The sequence below is a fragment of the Triticum dicoccoides genome, chromosome 5A (genome assembly GCF_002162155.2).
Source record: "Triticum dicoccoides isolate Atlit2015 ecotype Zavitan chromosome 5A, WEW_v2.0, whole genome shotgun sequence".
NCBI lineage: Eukaryota > Viridiplantae > Streptophyta > Magnoliopsida > Poales > Poaceae > Triticum > Triticum dicoccoides.
This window is the reverse complement of record NC_041388.1, coordinates 62,699,029-62,716,827: the sequence shown is the minus strand read 5'-3', so window position 1 is coordinate 62,716,827 and position 17,799 is coordinate 62,699,029. Positions and strand designations below refer to the sequence as shown.

General features: G+C 44.5%; 1 protein-coding gene across 3 annotated transcripts; it reads left to right on the top strand.

Moving 5' to 3' along the window:
- The first annotated feature begins 9,209 nt into the window (after positions 1–9,209).
- On the top strand, positions 9,210–15,355 carry LOC119299317 (putative ankyrin repeat protein RF_0381). Of its 3 annotated transcripts, XR_005146145.1 has the most exons (13): positions 9,211–9,402; positions 9,763–9,909; positions 9,993–10,124; positions 10,273–10,412; positions 10,611–10,697; positions 10,861–10,989; positions 11,216–11,368; positions 12,121–12,222; positions 12,603–12,773; positions 12,859–12,938; positions 13,031–13,166; positions 14,226–14,425; positions 14,790–15,355. XR_005146145.1 is itself a non-coding variant. In XM_037576554.1 (11 exons), the coding sequence occupies exons 1-11, from the start codon at positions 9,336–9,338 to the stop codon at positions 13,065–13,067; spliced, it is 1,182 nt and encodes a 393-aa protein (XP_037432451.1). In that variant the 5' UTR covers positions 9,210–9,335; the 3' UTR covers positions 13,068–13,439. The 3 variants fall into 3 exon arrangements, 2 of the variants coding, with proteins under 2 accessions (XP_037432451.1, XP_037432450.1); XM_037576554.1 differs by lacking the exons at positions 14,226–14,425; positions 14,790–15,355 and having other exon boundaries at positions 9,210–9,402; positions 12,666–12,773; positions 13,031–13,439; XM_037576553.1 differs by lacking the exons at positions 14,226–14,425; positions 14,790–15,355 and having other exon boundaries at positions 13,031–13,439.
- Positions 15,356–17,799: the final 2,444 nt, after the last annotated feature.

The window sequence follows — 17,799 nt, the reverse complement described above, 5'->3', positions numbered from 1 at the left end:
TAACCGTTCAACATGTGCTTGGAATTGCATGAAAACATGAAACATATCAGATTTGCGCTTAATAAGATAAAGCCAAGTAAACCGACTGAAAGCATCTATGAAACTGACATAATAGTTGTGCCCACTAGCAGAGGTTTGGGCATAGCCCCACACATCGGAAAACACAAGTTCAAGAGGAGCCTTGACAACACGACTTGATATAGAAAAGGGAAACTAATGACTCTTGCCTTGTTGACAGGCATCACGTACTAGAAACTCCTTATTACTGGACTCAACGGGAAGATGATGACGATGAAGCACATGGCGCACAATGGGAGTGGCAGGGTGGCCAAGGCGAGAATGCCACTACGACGACGACACCCGTACGCCACTGAAAACTTGAGACACTCGTGGCACATCAAGCACTCATGGCACATCAAGCGCATATAAGCCGTCGCGAGCTCGACCACTAAGAAGAACATCCCTCGTGTCCCGGTCCTTAACAAAAAAAATGAAAAGGGTGAAACTCAACAAACACATTGTTGTCAAGAGTTAATTTAGGAACCGAGAGTAAACTACGTGTGACTGAAGGAACACGGAGGACATCAAGGAGACGGAAGGTTTTAGTGGTACGGGAAAGAAGAGATGCCTGACCAATATGTGAGATGGGCATACCTGATCCATTGGCAGTGCGGACCTGATCATGACCGGTGTAGGGTTGTCCAGTGGCCAACTTGTCAAGCTGGCTCGTCAAATGGTCTGTGGCGCCTGTGTCCATGTACCAGGCAGGATCCACAGAGTATGAAGGAGTGAATCCGGGCTCCTGTGTAGCAAGAGCAGCTTGCTTCTTGTTACCCTTCCCATTGTTCCCAATGCCAAGGAAATCACGTTTAAACCGACGATGACACCGAGACGCCAAGTGCCCCTCAATACCGCAAAGCTGACACTCGAGGCCACCACCACATGCCTCGTAGTGAAGCCGCTTGCAACCAGCCGTTGGAGGAGTGGGCGGACGGGGCTGGTTGCCCGGGGGCGGCGGCGGTTTCTGCTTGGCACCACGGGCACCTCCGCGAAGAGCAGCGTTCGCAGAAGGGCCCTCCGTGTAGACTCCGACAGAGCGATGAGCAGCGAGCCGCTGTTCCGTGTTAAGGAGGCAGGCATAGAGGTCACGGGGTGGCATCGGCGTGTCACGTCCGTTGACGTTTTCAACAAGAGAGTCATAGTCCTCGTCCAGTCCATTAATAATGAATGAAGTAAACTCCTCATCACGGAGCGGCTTCCCAATGGAGGACAGTGTATCAGCCAAGCTTTTGACTTTGTTGAAGAAAGCAGTGACAGAGAGATCATTCTTCTTGACCTCACCCAGCTGGTTGCGAATGGCCATGTCTGTACATGCTAGGCTCGTCAAGTTAACCCTAAGTGTTTTTGTTGTGTAAAACTGTCTTACACCCGTTGTATGTGAACGTAAGAATCCATCACACCCGATCATCACGTGGTGCTTAGAAGCGACGAACTTTAGCAACGGTGCACAGTTAGGGGAGAACACTTCTTGAAATTGTTGTAAGGGATCATCTTATTTACTACCGTCGTCCTAAGTAAACAAGATGCATAAAACATAATAAACATCACATGCAATTATATAAAGTAGTGACATGATATGGCCAATATCATATAGCTCCTTTGATCTTCATCTTCGGGGCTCCATGATCATCTTGTCACCGGCATGACACCATGATCTCCATCATCATGATCTCCATCATCATGATCTCCATCATCGTGTCTTCATGAAGTTGTCACGCCAACGACTACTTCTACTTCTATGACTAACGCGTTTAGCAATAAAGTAAAGTAGTTTACATGGCGTTCTTCAATGACACGCAGGTCATACAAAAAATAAAGACAACTCCTATGGCTCCTGCCGGTTGTCATACTCATCGACATGCAAGTCGTGAATCCTATTACAAAGAACATGATCTCATACATCACAATTCATCATTCATCACAACTTCTGGCCATATCACATCACATGATCAATCGCTGCAAAAACAAGTTAGACGTCCTCTAATTGTTGTTGCATCTTTTACGTGGCTGCAATTGGGTTCTAGCAAGAACGTTTTCTTACCTACGAATAACCACAACGTGATTTTGTCATCTTCTATTTACCCTTCATAAGGACCCTTTTCATCGAATCCGCTCCAACTAAAGTGGAAGAGACAGACACCCGCCAGCCACCTTATGCAACTAGTGCATGTCAATCGGTGGAACCGGTCTCACGTAAGCGTACGTGTAAGGTTGGTCCGGGCCGCTTCATCCCACAATGCCGTTGAAGCAAGAAAAGACCAGTAGTGGCAAGTAAGTTGACAAGATCCATGCCCACAACAAAATTGTGTTCTACTCGTGCAAAGAGAACTACGCATAGACCTAGCTCATGATGCCACTGTTGGGGAACGTTGCAGAAAATTAAAATTTTTCCTACGGTTTCACCAAGATCCATCTATGAGTTCATCTAAGCAACGAGTCAAGGGAAGAGTTTGCATCTACATACCACTTGTAGATCGAGTGCGGAAGCGTTCAAGGGATGGTGATGATGGAGTCGTACTCGTTGTGATTCGGATCACCGATGACCAAGTGCTGAACGGACAGCACCTCCGCGTTCAACACACGTACGGGACGGTCGACGTCTCCTCCGTCTTGATCCAGCAAGGAGGAAGGAGAGGTTGAGGAAGGCAGCTCCAAGGGTAGCACGCCGGCGTGGTGCAGTTGGTGCAGCAGTATTCCGACAGAGCTTCGCCGAGCACGTACGGAGGAGGAGATGTGTTGGGGAGGGGAAGGGCTGCGCCTTGAGTTGTGGTGTATTGCAGCCCTCCCCTCACCCCTTTATATATAGGGGAAGGGGCAAGGGGGCCGGCCCTCTAGGGGAAACCCTAGAGGGGGGCGGCGGCCAAAGGGTGGGGGGCTTGCCCCCCAAACAAAGGGGGTGCGCCCCCTTTAGGGTTTCCCCCCCCCCCAACCCTAGGCGCATGGGCCCAAGGGGGGCGCGCCAAGCCCACTAGGGGCTGGCTGCTATCCCTACGCAGCCCAAGTGGCCCCCCGAGAGGGGTGGTCCCTCCCGGTGGACCCCCGGAACCTCTCCGGTGGTCCCGGTACAATACCGGTATGACCCCGAAACTTTCCGGTGTCCGTTTAACAACTTCCCATATATAAAACTTTACCTCCGGACCATTCCAGAACTCCTCGTGACGTCCGAGATCTCATCCGGGACTCCGAACAACATTCGATGATCACATACTTGTCTTCCTGATAACCCTAGCGTCACCGAACCTTAAGTGTGTAGACCCTACGGGTTCGGGAGACATGCAGACATGACCGAGACTCTCCGGTCAATAACCAACAGCGGGATCTGGATACCCATGTTGGCTCCCACATGCTCCTCGATGATGTCATCGGATGAACCACGATGTCGAGGATTCGATCAAACCCCGTATACAATTCCCTTTGTCAATCGGTACGTTACTTGCCCGAGACCCGATCGTCGGTATCCCAATACCTTGTTCAGTCTCGTTACCGGCAAGTCACTTTACTCGTACCGTAATGCATGATCCCGTGACCAAACACTTGGTCACCTTGAGCTCATTATGATGATGCATTACCGAGTGGGCCCAGAGATACCTCTCCGTCATACGGAGTGACAAATCCCAGTCTCGATCCGTGTCAACCCAACAGACACTTTCAGAGATACCTGTAATGCACCTTTATAGTCACCCAGTTACGTTGTGACGTTTGGTACACCCAAAGCACTCCTACGGTATCCGGGAGTTACACGATCTCATGGTCGAAGGAAGAGATACTTGACATTGGAAAAGCTCTAGCAAACGAACTAACCGACCTTTGTGCTATGCTTAAGATTGGGTCTTGTCCATCACATCATTCTCCTAATGATGTGATCCCGTTATCAACGACATCCAATGTCCATAGCCAGGAAAACATGACTATCTGTTGATCACAACGAGCTAGTCAACTAGAGGCTCACTAGGGACATATTGTGGTCTATTTATTCACACGTGTATTTACGATTTCCGGATAATACAGTTATAGCATGAATAAAAGACTATTATCATGAACAAAGAAATATAATAATAATACTTTTATTATTGCCTCTAGGGCATATTTCCAACACCATCAACATGTCCTTCAAGGTAGTGGTTACGCATCAGCGGCAACACTTGAGCGCGCCACAGGATATAGTTATCAGCAGAAAGCTTCACCGTCACCAGATGGGCGAAGTGAAATGGCCCTGGTCCGGCCATCGGCACGGAGAACGGCAGATCAGGCGGCGGACCAGGCGGCAAGACAACACTGTATGGGACTAGTGCATCGGTCGATGGGTGTTGATGATGGCCGTAAGCCGCCGAGGAGTGCGCACCATACGAGAGGCGGGAGGAGCGGCGTACATCTGGACGGCAGCGTAGGACGTCGAGGCGGCAACATCGTACAACGCATACGACGCAGCCGACGGCGCGAGGTATGGCACAGGGTACGGGCCGCCGTACGGCGCCTGGATGGGAGCGCCATAGGGCCCCGAGGCCAGGGGCGCATCATGGTACGGGACCAGGGCTGGAGGACCACCATAGGCCGCCTGCCCATTGGCGTCGTAGGAGGCCGGTGGTGGAGGCGTGCCACGCGACTGGATCGGGTTGCCCGCGATCGGAAGCGCAGCAGGCGATCGCTGTGGCGCGAGAGGTTGCGATCCCGCCGCAGTAGATCGGGTCCAGGCAAGTGGAGGCGATGCCAGGAACGGCGACTCCATCGCCAGAGTGGAGAGAGGCGGCACAGCGGCGGGGACCGGTGCAACGGCAGCAGAGGAGGCGGAAGCGTGACGCGGATCAAACGCGTCGTCTGATACCATGTTAGACATATTAGGGTTTGTAACAATGCTCTATACCCTTGAAGGGTACGGCTGTCATATATTTATAAAAGGGAACCGTACAAATACAAGTTATGTTACAACACGTATATCTAATATATACTTAGTCTAACATAAATATACAATCATATAAGTATTTGCGGTAGTGGTAGGAATCATAAGTTCATAAGGATGTTAATTGATTCCCAGAAATCTCCGGCGTTTCAATCCCTGGCCGCCCGGCTTTTATAAGCTTGAGCAGGATCTGGATTTTATATGGCGTCTCGGCTAGTTTTGGCGTTTTAGGTTTCGCGGACATACGCTATAATTTCTACATTTTTACACGACAATTTCAGCATTTTTAAGCCATTCATACACAATATTCCTACAAATGCAGCCAATAAGAGTCAACGCATGATCGCACAGGGGAATCCTGATGCTCCGGCTCCGGCCAGTATAGGTTAAAGTTTTAGTCCTAGCTGTGAGATAAGAGAACACGGTCGATGTGGCTCTCCTTGCGCAGCAGGTACGTGTTCTCTTTGATGAAGGAGGGCAGCTTCGTGTTTTGTAGGTCATCCGCGAGACGACGGGAACAGATTTGTTGCTGAGGCCACATACCATATTGGAGACGAGAGCCCGGTCGGAGATGGGCATGCCGTAGTCTCTCGGTGCGTGTCGCTAACACTTTGAGACGTTTGAAGTAGGCGTTGACGGAGAGATGCTTTTGGTGGAGGGTGTGGTAGGCCTCGAGTGCCTGGCAGCCACATTGGTTGCGGTTGTCGAGGAAGAGGGACCAGATCGCCGTCATGAGAGTGTACGCCGTCTCGTTGTTGTGTTGAACGGACTGCATGATCTAGTCGGAGACAGTGAGATACAACCACCGGACAATGCACCAATCTATCTGTTGGGTCTATGTGGCGCCGGAGCGATGGAGGTGTCCAACAAGACCTTAGTATAATTTTTATATGTTAGGTTGCTTTTGTATTTTCGGTGAATCTTTATAAGTGAGTCATGTTCGCAAAAACACAATGATCACATAATCCATCAGAAATGATGAAATGCACATGAACCCATGAATATTTTTGTTTGAAAACAAGCTAGTTGTCGAATGTTTGTTCTTTACTGTATTTTCGGTTCAGTTAGTTGAATTGTTGTTTGTACGCAATAAAAGCCGTGTTACTTCTCTCCCTTTACTCTATTCTGGGTACAAGATTTTGTATTACTGGATGTTGTAGCTTTTGTAAAGCCAGCCTATGATGAATCACATCTTTACAAGATGAAGTATGGCTGTCTTTTCAGAGCCAACCTGAAGAATGGCTTCTTCTTTGCACTTTGTGTATGCTAAATCATTTTCATACATAATTCTTCTTTGTCTTTTTTTTCAGAGCTTGAACCATCTTTTCTAGAAATTTATCACGCATTGTAATTCTCACTTTTAACAATGAAAAAATGTTCAACATTGCATCAGAACTTAGAAGATTTGTATTGATTTTTTTTTACCTCAATACACATTCACAGATTTCTCACCATCCGGTCAAAAAAGTGAAGCTCTTACTGCTGTTGGTATAGGAACAAAAGCGCAAGAGTTCAGTAACATCTTCACACAAGACACCGCAGAAAATACAGTAACACATCTTCAGACAAGACACCGTAGAAATTGAATATGGAAGCACAAAGTTGTGGTCATCATCTTATGACCCTCACGTCGATCATCAAGTCACCGTCACGTGTTGGTAGACTCGCGTCCGCTGAGTTGTTGCCATCACATGGTGCCTAAGCTATGGGGTATCATTTTCGGTTCCTGCATGTCTCGACGCCCGTTAGGGTTTCTTCCCTTTCTTCTCTGCCCTAATAATACAACTAATTATTAATCAAATAGGGGGTAATTTGCCAATTTGCATTTAAATGGCCAATTACAATCCCACCTCGGACTGTTTCCTCTCTTTCACACCATGCATCTCTGTGACCCCTACTCCCCAGTTCCACTCCTCCCCCTCCACCCCCCTCCACCCCTTCACCACCCTTGACTCCGGACCCCCCTGTTTCCCCTTGCCCAAACCCTTCACCCTCTTGTCCCCTACCTAAGAACCTTCCGCAAGACACTGCCAAAAAAAATAATCCTCCAATGCATATTAATTGTCGTTGCTTTAGTACAATTTTGTACTAAAATAGTGTCAATTGATATGGACTAGAGAGAGTAACACATCTTCAGACAAGACACCATAGAAATTGAGCACGAAAGCACAAGCGGCTCATGCGAGACATGAGCATGCGTACCATAGTGTGGGGGACGTGAAAGCACAAGTGCTTCCTGGGTGATTTTGATAATTAATATCAACATATATTTTGTTGGACTAATGCTTTCATCTAGAATGCTTCAGATAAGTTCAACAATGGAGTGGCATGGACTAGAGGATGTGGAACCCTTTCGAGATGATAAGGACAAATGATTGGCTCAAGCTCAAAGACTTAGGACTCTACATTTTTCATTTTAGTGATCCAAGATCACATTGAGTCCATAGAAAAACCAATACTATTAAGAGGGGATGAGGTGTTGCTTAATGAGGTTCTTGCTCAAAGTCCTTAGTGATATACTCCACAACCCTCAACCACTTTCTCATATTCAAATATGTCCCAAACCAAAAGTCAAACTCGGCCCCACCGAAATTTCCTATCCAGCGTCACCGAGTTCACTTGACACAGTCACTGCCAGAAACCCTAATCAATTCGGTCTCACTGATGGGATCTCGGTCTCACCGAGATGGGCTTGCAACCACGGAGGGTCCCGCCGAGTTTGCTTGGCTAGCTCTCTGTTTAACTTATACTAAAATCGGTTCCACCAAATTTGTGTAATCGGTCCAACCGAGACAAGGCTTTACCCTAACCCTAGCACATCGGTCCCACAGAAAAACTTAACGGTCACATTATGAACTAAATCGGTCTGACTGAGTTGTATGATTCGGTCCCATCAAGTTTGGTGATTTGTGTGTAACGGTTAGATTTTATGTGGAGGCTATATATACCCCTCCACACACTCTTCATTCATGGAGAGAGCCATCAGAACATGCCTACACTTTCAACATACATTTTCTGAGAGAGAACCACCTACGCTTGTGTTGAGGTCAAGATATTCCATGCCAACCACATAATTCTTGATCTCTAGCCTTCCCCAAGTTGCTTTCCACTCAAATCATATTTCTACCAAATCCAACCCTATGAGAGAGAGTTGAGTGTTGGGGAAACTATCATTTGAAGCACAAGAACAAGGAGTTCATCATCAACACATCATCTATTACCTCTTGGAGAGTGGTGTCTCCTAGATTGGTTAGGTGTCACTTGGGAGCCTCCGTCAAGATTGTGGAGTTGAACCAAAGAGTTTGTACGGGCAAGGAGATCGCCTACTTCGTGAAGATCTACCCTAGTGAGGCAAGTCCTTCGTGGGCGATGGTCATGGTGGGATAGACGAGGTTGCTTCTTCGTGGACCCTTCATGGGTGGAGCCCTCCGTGGACTCGCGCAACCGTTACTCTTCGTGGGTTGAAATCTCCATCAACGTGGATGTACGATAGCATCACCTATCGGAACCACGCCAAAAATCTCCATGTCTTCAATTGCGTTTGCACGCTCCAATCCCATCCCGTTACATTCTTACAACTTGCATGATTTACTTTCCGCTGCTCATATACTATTGTCATGCTTATTTGATATATATTGTGAATGCTCAAACTTGTGCCAAAACTCCATTTGAACTTAAAGAAATTAAAAGCTGCAACTTTTCTTGCTAAGAGTCTATTCACCCCTTCTAGACACCTCTTCTCGATCATACAGGACGACGTCACTGCCATTAGCCATCGTCGTGTGTGGGCAGAGCCGCTACGACTAAAAGCTGTCATTACATGGGAGTTACGCCACATTCTCGAGTCACTGGTGTGTGCAAGTATATCTGCAACCGTCAAGTTGCCGTTGCCGAAAGGGGGGGAGGGGGCACTCCCGTTTACCCATCGACATGCAGACGAAGAGTCGCAACCGTGAAATCGTCGCGTGGAGGTGATGCCAATCGTCGAGTCACCGTCACGTGCTGGTAGACTCGTGGCGACTGAGCTGTCGCCATTGCGTGGTGGCCGAGCCACCGGGGCATCATCCGCGGTACCTGCAGGGCGCGGCGGCGAGAAATCGATGAGAGTCAGGTTTCTTCTCAGCCCCAAATACACACAACTAATTATTAATTAAACAGGGGGGTTATATGCTAATCTGCGTTTAAGTGGCCGGTTACAGTCCCACCTCAGACTATTTCCTCTCTTTCGCGCCATATCATCTATCATCTCCGTGACTGCCGCCGACTCCTGAGTATCTTCCTCCCCCAAACCCTTGGCCGCTCTAGGCGCCTGACTCCTCAGTTTCCCCTCCCCCAAACCCTTCACCGCTCTCGTCTCCTCAGTTCCGCCGCCGCCGCCATGGCTTCGTCCCCCTGCGACATCGCCCTCAAGGCAGCCCTCGGCGGCAAGCTCCGCCTCCTCAAGAGTAAGCGCCGTCCCTCTCTCTCTCTCTCTCTCTCTCTCATGGAATGCTGTACTCTCAATTAGTCTTCCTTGTTTGGAACGCTCGAGTGGTGCTTTTTCCGTACGGACGAATTTGAGGTGGGGTGGATGCAACTCTACTAGTACTTTTTTTTCCGAATTTTGGGTGGGGCGGTTGCTGCTTTTCTGAGGAAACTTCGATTTGTTCATTAGGGCGGTAAACCCCCCAAAAATATTTTCAGGGAAGAAACCCTAGATTTGAGGCCGTGTGTAATCACTTCACGAAATCATTTGGGGAATCGTCTAGAATGATTGTGCTGTCTGATCTGACTTCAGTTGTTCCTGCGATTTTTCCCCTTCCTAGGAATGACCAAGAAGGTGGATCTGCGGCGAGCCAAGGACGACAAAGGGCAAACCGCACTTCATTTCGCTGCGGCCAAGGGGTGCCTGGACAGCTGCAAGTTCCTGGTGGAGGAATCGGGGCTTGATGTCGATTCCGCCACGAAAACAGGTGCGCGCCTAGTTGGAATCTTATGCGTCCATAGCAGGAAATTTTGTTTCTGTTAGTACCGAGATGTTGCGTTACCCTTGTAGGTGTGACACCGATGTTCTACGCCGCGTTTGGGGGAAATGTCGAGGTTATGAGGTACCTTCTCGACCGTAGCGCCGACCCATCCATGGCCGATGACAGGGGCTCCGTGTCACTGCACAATGCAGCAGAGGAAGGTGGTCTTTCTCATTCTTGAGTTCACTCTGATTCCCTGAAATGTGAAATCAAAGGCTTGACATTGCCTACATATGAAAGGAGTTACTCTTCTGTTGAGGCTCTGGTTCTGATCTATTTGGATTTGCACCATGTTTGTTGTGCCTCCAGGACACTGCGAGGCTGTGAGGCTATTGCTGTCCAAAGGGGTTCATGTGGATGCTATGGATCATCGGGGCACGCCATTACACTTGGCGGTTGCAAAGGACCATGTTGAGGTTGTGAAGGTTCTGCTGGAGCATGGTGCTGGTGTAAGGTGTCTATTCCACTATCAGCTAATTGAATGCAAATTATGAATTGGAAAGGCAAACACGATTAGCTGTGTTTGGTTTGATGATGTAATGATTTATTCTTGGAGGTGTATCAAATATTTGATGGGCTCATTTATAATTAATATTTATGTGATCTAACTAACTCTTTTCAAAACTATGGCCCATTTATCTTTTCAGCCCAACAGAGTGGCTAATCACGTCTTTTCACCACTCATGATGGCCGTCTGTGGAAAGGCCTTGAAATGCATGAAGCTACTGATTGAGGTTCCAATAACTTACCGACTTCGTGTATTTTCATATGTTTTTTATGTTTAAATGTGTACTGATTTTGTTGAGTACCTTGTTTTTTCCTTGCCGGATGTTTCATGGTTGAGTAGCTTGTCTTTTCCTATCACTGAAGTTATTTTTTTCTCCTATTCATTAATAGGCTGGCGCTGACGTGAATGTTCATGGTTACTCTGGACCAACTCCTTTAACGGAAGCAGTTGATGATGGCTTAATGGACTTCGTCATGATTTTACTAGAGGCTGGAGCCGACGCTAACATCCCTAACCAGGTAACTGTAGCTCCGCCCTTGTCTCCCTGTTTACTAACTTTTATTTTATGCTCTCAAATGAAGTTCATTTAGCAGTATCTAGGATTCTTACTGCCACTGGGATGAATTCAAGAATATCTCGTTTTCTTACAGAATTTTCAGTTAAAAATTGTAATTTGACGATGTTGACCGCTTTATCTTTTCATCCTGGATCATATGACATATTATGTTCTGTTCTATGATATAGCATGGCGCAGTTTCAATTGAGCTAGCAGCAGCTCGTGGTCAACGTGAGCTTGTTGAAATGCTGTTTCCTAAGACAAAACCCATTCCATCTCAGCCAGTTTGGAGCGTTAATGGGATAATGAATACTGCAAGATCTCCACATATCAAGCATCAGGTGTGTAGATGATTTATCGATTACTTCATTCTGCCATAACCTGTAGTCCTGAAGCTGCATGATTGGTTGATATCTTCTATTTCGAACGCAGCACTTCCATATGCTGTATTCTCGTTGACAGAGTGAAAAGATCACCAGGCCATATGCATACTCATAACCTTTGAACATGCATGGACCGACCCATTTTTTGATGTATAACTGGACCTTCAGTTATTTCCACTTTGATATCCATAGAAGGAAAATGCAACTAAACATGATAAATCAGGGCAACTGTAGCTTGCCTGTATTTTCTTGAGAAATTTAAGAACTGGTAAAAGGAAGTACATTATCAGCATAGGAAAGTCACTGAGCCCAGTTGTATAGGCACTCTTTAGGTATTACTCCCTATGTTCACAAATATAAAATGTTTTGGATATTTCAATATGGACTACATACGGACTGAAATGAGTGCTAAAATGCGTCTATATACATCCTAATCAGAAAAGAAGTTAGAACAACTTACAATAGTGAACAGTGGGAGTGCAATATTAGTATGGCGGATGGTATACATAAATAGATATATGTATTCAAATTTAGTTGGCATTTTGTTTGACCAAGTTTGCAAAGCTAACTGAGGAAACAGTGTGTATGCCTATAATTGAAGGATTACTGACCAAGAACTTTAATTTAATTTTCCAACTGTAATACTTAGCGTGCTGTTGGGACCTGTCATTCACTATGTATGCATGTAACTGACCATGGTACTGGTCCAGGACGCATCTTCTGTGGAACAACGGATAGCTGATTTGAAGTCATGTGGAAAGGAAGCATTTGGGAAGGAAGACTATATTACAGCGATGTACTTCTATGGCCTGGTAAATGCATGAACCATTTAATGATTTAATACATGTTTTAAGACGTCAGATTTGGGGGTGAAGATGGGATGGCCTGTAGTTTTTATTAGTCTTACTACTTAATTCTTGGAATGATGGTTCTTTGAACTGGTTGGTTGTTTGTTTTGAAATTTCCATAGAATTATGGTCGGCTTATGTGGGGTGATGGTTGGGTGATTACACTGCATTTCATAGGATAGACCATTCACGATTTTATCTGGGAAGCCCACCACCACTTTTGTTACATCAGATGAGATGTTAAACTAACGAAAAGGCAATGATGTGCTTGACAGAGCCTGTTAGATTAATTTACCACTGCACCAACAGACACCCGAAGCTAAGCTCTCTTGTTGTAAATGCAGGTAATGGATATAGACCCACTTGATGCCACCATGTTTGCTAACCGGAGCCTCTGCTGGCTGCAGATGCGAGAAGGGGACAGAGCTTTGGAAGATGCACGACAGTGCGTAATGATGCGGCCCCGTTGGTCCAAGGCATGGTACCGTGAGGGCAAAGCTCTCAGTTTCATGAAGGTATGTATAGCTAGCCACTCTATGTCCAGTCCCCCCTCAGCAATCTTATTCGATACACCTCTTGCGACATTTTGTCCATGCGCAGGATTACAAAGGAGCAGCCAACGCGTTCCTGAAAGCACAGGAACTCAACCCTAAGAGCGACGAGATCACCAAAGCTCTGAGGTAGCAATGCAATGCTAGTCACTCATACAATCACTACCCTGAATGATTGGACATCTTTTTTGATGCCTTTGATTCTCGCATCGTGCTTGCAGGGAGGCTGTTGATGCTATGGAGGAGCTGCGCGTGTAATATAAGCAGCTGCCGGTGCCAGGTCGCTCGGAGAGAAGGAAGAAGGGAAGAAGATGCGCTGGCTTTGATTCATTCTCCCATCTCTGTATCGACCCTGCTGTACATTCCTTGCACCAGATGCTACCCTACTAGTAGTAGTACTATATTAGCTATGACTGCTCGTATGTCAGAAAGTGTTGCCGCTGGCTAGCTAACCGGTTCCCACGCTGTGCTGGATCAGGGGTCTCGATTTTGGTAGGCTACGGCGATGAGACCTCATGTTTTGTGACAGACAGCATATGCCTGATGGTGTGTTGTATACTAGGGGTTGGGGCGCGCCCATGGCGTGCCTCTTGACACGAAGTTGTGCGCACTTGTATTGCTGCAGCGCCTCGAAGCATCTCGTGCGGCCATTTTCATACGCCCACACACGTTAGTCCTTGATTGTTAGCAAACAAACAGTAGTCGTTAGCAAAAAACAGTAGTTGTTAGCATCACGATATTTGTTTTATCTTTCTTCAAGAGGGATGAAAGTTTTGGTTTCACTAGTACAAATGCCCATGCGTTGTATCGGGCAAAAAAGGGGCACAATCTGCTTCATGTGCCATTGTGCATCATTTTTATGTGCAATTTAAATAAGCATTGATAATTAGGTTAATTTTGGTAATTTTTCTTATTTTTAATAAAAGTTAACATTTTTGAAAAAATTGGAACACTATTTCCACGAATGAGTTACTGGTTCAGTACATGAAGACATCCTCCTTCAAGACAATCAAGTAGTACTGAATTCTGAGTCCGAAGTAACAGTTGGATCGTTCTATAGAATCCAAGTAATGAATTTAAGTTTAGAAAATTAGTAATGCAATGTGTAACATAAATGCTTAAGTTTGTTTTATATTAATGTAGAATTAGAAACTGAATTTTGAAATGTTGCATTACCTATTTGGTCAGGACTTCCATGTAGACAATATTCTTGGTGTATGTCTCGCTTGTACTGGTCTTATTCTTCTTTTTCTTCTTCTTCTTCTCCTTTGTGCATGTGTGGCGTGTACTTTTTTTCTTGTTTGTTTCCTTGTCCAGAAGTTTAAAATTGATGATGATACATTTCATAATTAACTGATTTTACTTGCCCGGAAGTTCAAAATTGCCGATGATAAATTTTATGTATATGCATGGCAGGTACCACATTATTCGTAAGGATATTGAAGGATGTTGTATGGAGAGATGGGTCATAGAGTTGGTGCATATTAATCATGTATAAGGGGATAAGGAATATACTTACTAGCGCTTGGGGCGCGCCATGGCGCGCCTCCTGAAAGAAAGTTTGGGCGTTGCCAGCTTGTAGGCGCCCTTTTCATTGCTTTTGATGCTCCTTACATGTAAGTGAACATTAGCATATTTTAGTACGGCTGACTGATTATAGTCAGTGACAGACATGATATTAAAATGACAATTGGACTGTTAATTATATCAGATTCATTAATGCGGAAACAAAGCAAAAGATATTTATTACAGGTAGAGGAACATCTATTTAGTGCACAACCATGAATAACTGGTAGCATAGTTTCTATAACACAAAATTGATCTTACGAAAAGAGAACAAATAGTACATAAAAAGCGGATGCCCGGACAACTGGTAGCATAGAACACAAAATCAATTATGTTGGCTACACTTGACTTCTTATCAAAAGAGAGAAAATAGCACATCAAAAGCACATGCCCGAATGACCTTGTCCATTTCAGGCAGGTCGAGAAGCTCGATTGTCATGGAGGTGGGTGTTGTCATGGCGGCCGTTGGACATCGGCGAGGAGACTTCAGGGAGTACTTCTCATTTTTTTTTCCAGATAAGGTAAAAATGTTAGTACGTAACCACAAGTAATGTATTTAGCTTAGGAATGTGTGCCAAGGTTTTTTTTTTCTTAGCACCTACCCGCACATCACCTAGCATTAATTTCGCCTACCTGCAGTGTTTGATTAGCATCTAGTGATGTAGATACTCTAAGCCATAACCTGGTGTTGTCCTAAACAAAATGTATACTTTCTCACAAAAAGTACTGCCTGGTGTTGTCCTAGCGCATAACAGTCACAAGAAAATAGTTCATATGATATTCTGGCATCATGGAAGAAAAAATGCAAGGGGCACTGGAGTATAGAAGAAAATGAGAATGTACATATTATCAATTACCTGTAAATAAAAAGTACAGTCATACTGTCACTTATCAGATCAGCTGCGAAGAAAGAAAATCTGTCATGCATGAACAAATTATGATAAACGTAGTCAATTTGAAGCATGATAGTTGTAGATTATGATATAAATGATTCCCAGAGAGTAACAAGCTTTAGGGCATGTGTTTCGGGGTTGATCAATAGGATTTGAAGCAAGCCGGTGAAATATTTCGACCATCTATCAGAATGATAGAACTAGTGATGCGGCAAAGGAATTTATCTGACATGATCAATTTCAGCTAGCAGAACAGATAGATGGAACAAATATTCATGGAAGATGATAACTAACAAAGAAGAAAAAGAGTTAATTTCATGGGAACATAAAAATTCATTCTCCTGCAACCATAGATGCACAGAATTATTGACAGAAATTGTCCAAGCCATCAGAAATACTGTTTTTTGGGCAGAACAAAGAGATCATGAGGTGCACCCAAATCACCTCTGACCAAAAAAAAGAGAACAAAAGAGCACAGATACTACCATGATAGCTAACTTTCCGATCATCTCTGTAACATGGGTAGCGCTAATAATGGAAAAAAGAAAACTTTGTGAAATTGGATGGACTAAAAAAATGCATGCAATGCTATGTTCACTAATTTCTGGATTGACTGAATATTGCTCCCATAGTGAGACGCAAGATTGCAGAACACAAGATATGAAGGAGTGTCTGGAACAAACGGCAGACTCATTTTCCTGTTCTAAAGATGCCTTCCACTTTCACTTCAACAAATATAGTAGGAATGCTTATAATTTAAGGATTCAAGCTTTGGTAGAAACCGATCTGTTGGATCTATGGCGTTTGCAATTCCTGAAAAACATAATGGGCTATCAGTTAGCAAAACAGTACAAAATGCTAAGTAAGATTGTTTTCCTTTTCTTTCCCAGAGAGTTAAAAATGTACATAGTAGGTGTGAGTATCGCAGAAAACTAACCTATCAGTATGCATCTTGAAAACTGGTGGGTGGTAAGCATGAAAAGCTCATGTAGCACAGACCGGTCTCTTCTTATTATGTAGTCCATCTCATCAGCAACGATCAATCTGGCAAGCAGTGACATACAGTTCAGGTAGCAGGATCAAAATGGCAAGAAAAGCCATTATTGTACAAGCAGGTTCAAATGGTTCCTACAACATCCTCCTTAAAGTTTCTTCGTGAGAAAACATATGCCACAATTGCTGAAGTGGTGACAATTTGCCACTTGCCTTTTGTCGAACCTGGAATTTTCTTTTTGAGAAAATATATTGATCTTACATAGCAGAATCTATGTTCACATAAATCAATCTTACTGACTTTGTTTACATACCCACACCCCAAATATTATGGCTACACCCAAAAGCATAACAAATTCACGAATGGGAGGACCTCACCCGTGGCTTTGGATCTCCGATCCTTCTGTGGGGAAGCAATTTAAAAGTGCTTCGTTAACCACAAAATATTATGGCTTCGCCACTTATTTTCATGTTTTGGTGCATACTGACATCTAAATCCAGGGATATGAGTAAAGAAAAACAGAACTTGCGAATGCACAGCTCCTCTGGATAAAATAGTTCCGCCTCCTAGTATCATAGCTGGGCATGGTTTATCAGTTAGGAGAATAAAACACAACATAAGAATGGGAAGTAAAGAATATTTCACTCTCTAATGACACAAACAGATTAAGTCAGAAAAATAAACAAATACTGGTAGTTGTAACCTGAAAAGTATGCACACCCATACAAGTGTTAAAAGATCTAAAATAATGAGGTGTCCCATTAAGTACCTTGTTAAAAAAAATCTGATTCAGCATATGGTGACCTGAATCCAAGTAAAAGAAATCAGGGATATTATCCAAAAGTTCACATCAAAATCTTTCTCTCTAACCTGAAAGAGAAACATACAAGCAAATCATTCAGCTATTGTATTGTTAAGATAAGTTATTCAAACTGGAGAAAGTATGTAGTACAACGGTTCTCTTATGCATCCAGTCAGTAGTTATACCCTAATGAAGCATCAGTTGGTCCGAAGTACCTAAGATTTTATCAGATGCTCTCAAATACAAAAGCAAAATAGCAGATCGACCCAAGAATTACCATTTTCTTATTTAGTTCCTTTAACTTCTCCAGCTCAAAAAAGAGCTGGACAGACCATGTTAAATAATGAATGAAATAAATAGCGCACACTTTCTAATACCTAAAGATATAAACATTTTACAGTTCAAATAGGGAAATCAAAGATTGAATTTAAGCCTCATTACTCAGAGTATCTCATAATTATTTTAGTTGAAAATCCTAAGACATCCAAAACACGCATCTAAATTGAATGATAAGATGAATGGACTCGCATAAACACTAATACTAAGCAGCAACCCTTGTGCGTACTGCGCATAGAGGTCGACATGTCTCTCTCTCTCTCTCTCTCTCTCTCTCTCTCAAGCCCCATGATGACAGGAAGAATCTTCTGCATACTGTCAGCACAAAGAATGATAAAATGTGATGAGCAACAATGCATTGAAAGAGCCACGCATGAGGCATTCACGTGTATGTGGTGG